General features: G+C 34.3%; 1 protein-coding gene across 2 annotated transcripts in view; it reads right to left on the bottom strand.

Moving 5' to 3' along the window:
* Positions 1-988: 988 nt before the first annotated feature.
* The window catches only part of LOC106875952 (protein NipSnap), a 52,668-nt gene continuing 51,732 nt past the window's right edge, over positions 989-1,924 (bottom strand). For both annotated transcript variants that reach the window (XM_014924288.2, XM_014924287.2), the window contains exon 10: positions 989-1,686. In XM_014924288.2, the coding sequence (XP_014779774.1) occupies positions 1,622-1,686 (65 nt within the window). In that variant the 3' untranslated portion in view covers positions 989-1,621. The remainder of the gene's footprint in view (positions 1,687-1,924) is intronic.

The following is a 1,924-nucleotide window of genomic DNA, read 5'->3' on the forward strand; positions in this document are numbered from 1 at the left end:
GGAATCCTTTATAGTTTTGTTGTTATTTTTTTTTTTGGATTTACAATTTATTATATATATATATGTAGGTTATGAGCGAAAGTGGTGTCAATGAGACCCAGAGGTTTCAGGTAATGCTGAGTAAGTGCCATGGACAGACCATAGTTAAGCTCCAGGTTCGGTGGTTATGTGAATAAGGGGTCCAACGTAGGTCATATATCAGCGTGTCAATATAAGGATTTCGTAAGGAGATAAAAAAACCAAGGCTGTGTATAATATAGAACATTTATAAATAGGTCTGGAAACAGCTGTAAGACCTTCTATTTATAAATGTTCTATATTATACACAGCCTTGGTTTTTTATCTCATTACGAAATCCTTATATATATATGTGTATGTATGTATATATGACAAGCTTCTTTTAGTTTCCGTTTATTAAATCCATTCACAAGGTTTTGGTTGTCCTCAGGCTGTAGTAAAGACATGCAATGGGACTGAACCTGGAACTCTGTGGTTGAGAAGCAAGCTTTTTACCACAGAGTCGTATGATGATCCTCAGATATGAACACTTTTTACTCCATTACGTTGTCAACATGGTTTTCAAGATATACATATATATACACGCACACACACACATATATATAATCAGCCACTGATGATGCTTAAAGAAGCATAAATTCATATTTAGTAATTCCACTGATAAACACTTTTCATCTGCTACTGGTATACTTACGTTTTTTGATACTATATGTCTATAAGATGCCTTCTTGAGACAAATATTGCAGTTTCCAGGCTTTCTACAATATGTGTCTATGTTAAACATGCTAATAACTAACATATATATATACATATACTCAACCCAAAACCATGTGGTAGGGAAACAAACTTCTTAGCACACAACCACGTCTGCTCCTTGTTAATCCAACCATGAACATAGAAAAAAAAAAAAGCTGAACATTTTTAAACAATAAAAAAATTTTTTTAATGGAAAAAATTCCCAAAAAACAACAACGCTTTATTAAAGTTTTATTCAAAATCAAAATCTCCCCCTGCCATTGACATTTTAAAACACTTTATTATTTTATTTCTGAAGTTATAAATCACTTCTGGAGGGAAGAAAAAAAGTTAATATATATATATATACACACATATATATAGTTAGATATATTTTTTGTTATAAGTGATAGGAGGAGGAGGAAGAGAAGCTGGGAAAAGAGGGTCAGAGAGCAGGAAGTAAATATAGTTTACAAATAGAAGTGTTTTCTTAACTTGAGAGAAAACTAGTGTGTACATGTGTATGTGTATGTGTGCGTGCATGTGTGTGTCCACCCGTTTCTTAGAAAATGCTTCAGCTTCTACTCCCAAGTACTAATATAAGCATCAGTAGTACAGGTGGGTACCTGAAGATGTCCCACTCTAAGAACAGCAGCAGCAGCAGCTACACTCTTGAAGATTCCACCATTTCTTTATTTTTATTTTTATTTTTGTGGTTGGATGTTAAAGAGTAGAATTACAATGACAAGGGGTTTGAAAGCAGGTGGGTTTCTTTTTTATTTTTTTCCTTTTTTTTTTTAGCTTTTCTTTAACAAGTTTGTATAGAGTGATGTTGCAATGCGTTATCTTGTATATTTAATAACTGCTACTACTGCAATGGTGAAAATGGTGTTGGAATCAGGATGCGTGACTCCATGTGTCGTATCAGCGGCACTGTAAGAACAATGAAAGAAAAAAGGGTTAAAAAAAAAAAAGCAATGTACAATGAAGCAAGCAAAATATTGAAAGAAGTATTCACTGTTTGATGCAATTCATAGATGCAGGCATGGCTGTCATCATCATCATCATCGTTTAACGTCCGCTTTCCATGCTAGCATGGGTTGGACAATTTGACTGGGGACTGGCTGCACCAGGCTCCAATCTGATCTGGCAGAATTTCTACAGCTGGATG

The sequence above is a fragment of the Octopus bimaculoides genome, chromosome 16 (assembly GCF_001194135.2).
Source record: "Octopus bimaculoides isolate UCB-OBI-ISO-001 chromosome 16, ASM119413v2, whole genome shotgun sequence".
NCBI classification, from domain to species: Eukaryota; Metazoa; Mollusca; class Cephalopoda; order Octopoda; family Octopodidae; genus Octopus; species Octopus bimaculoides.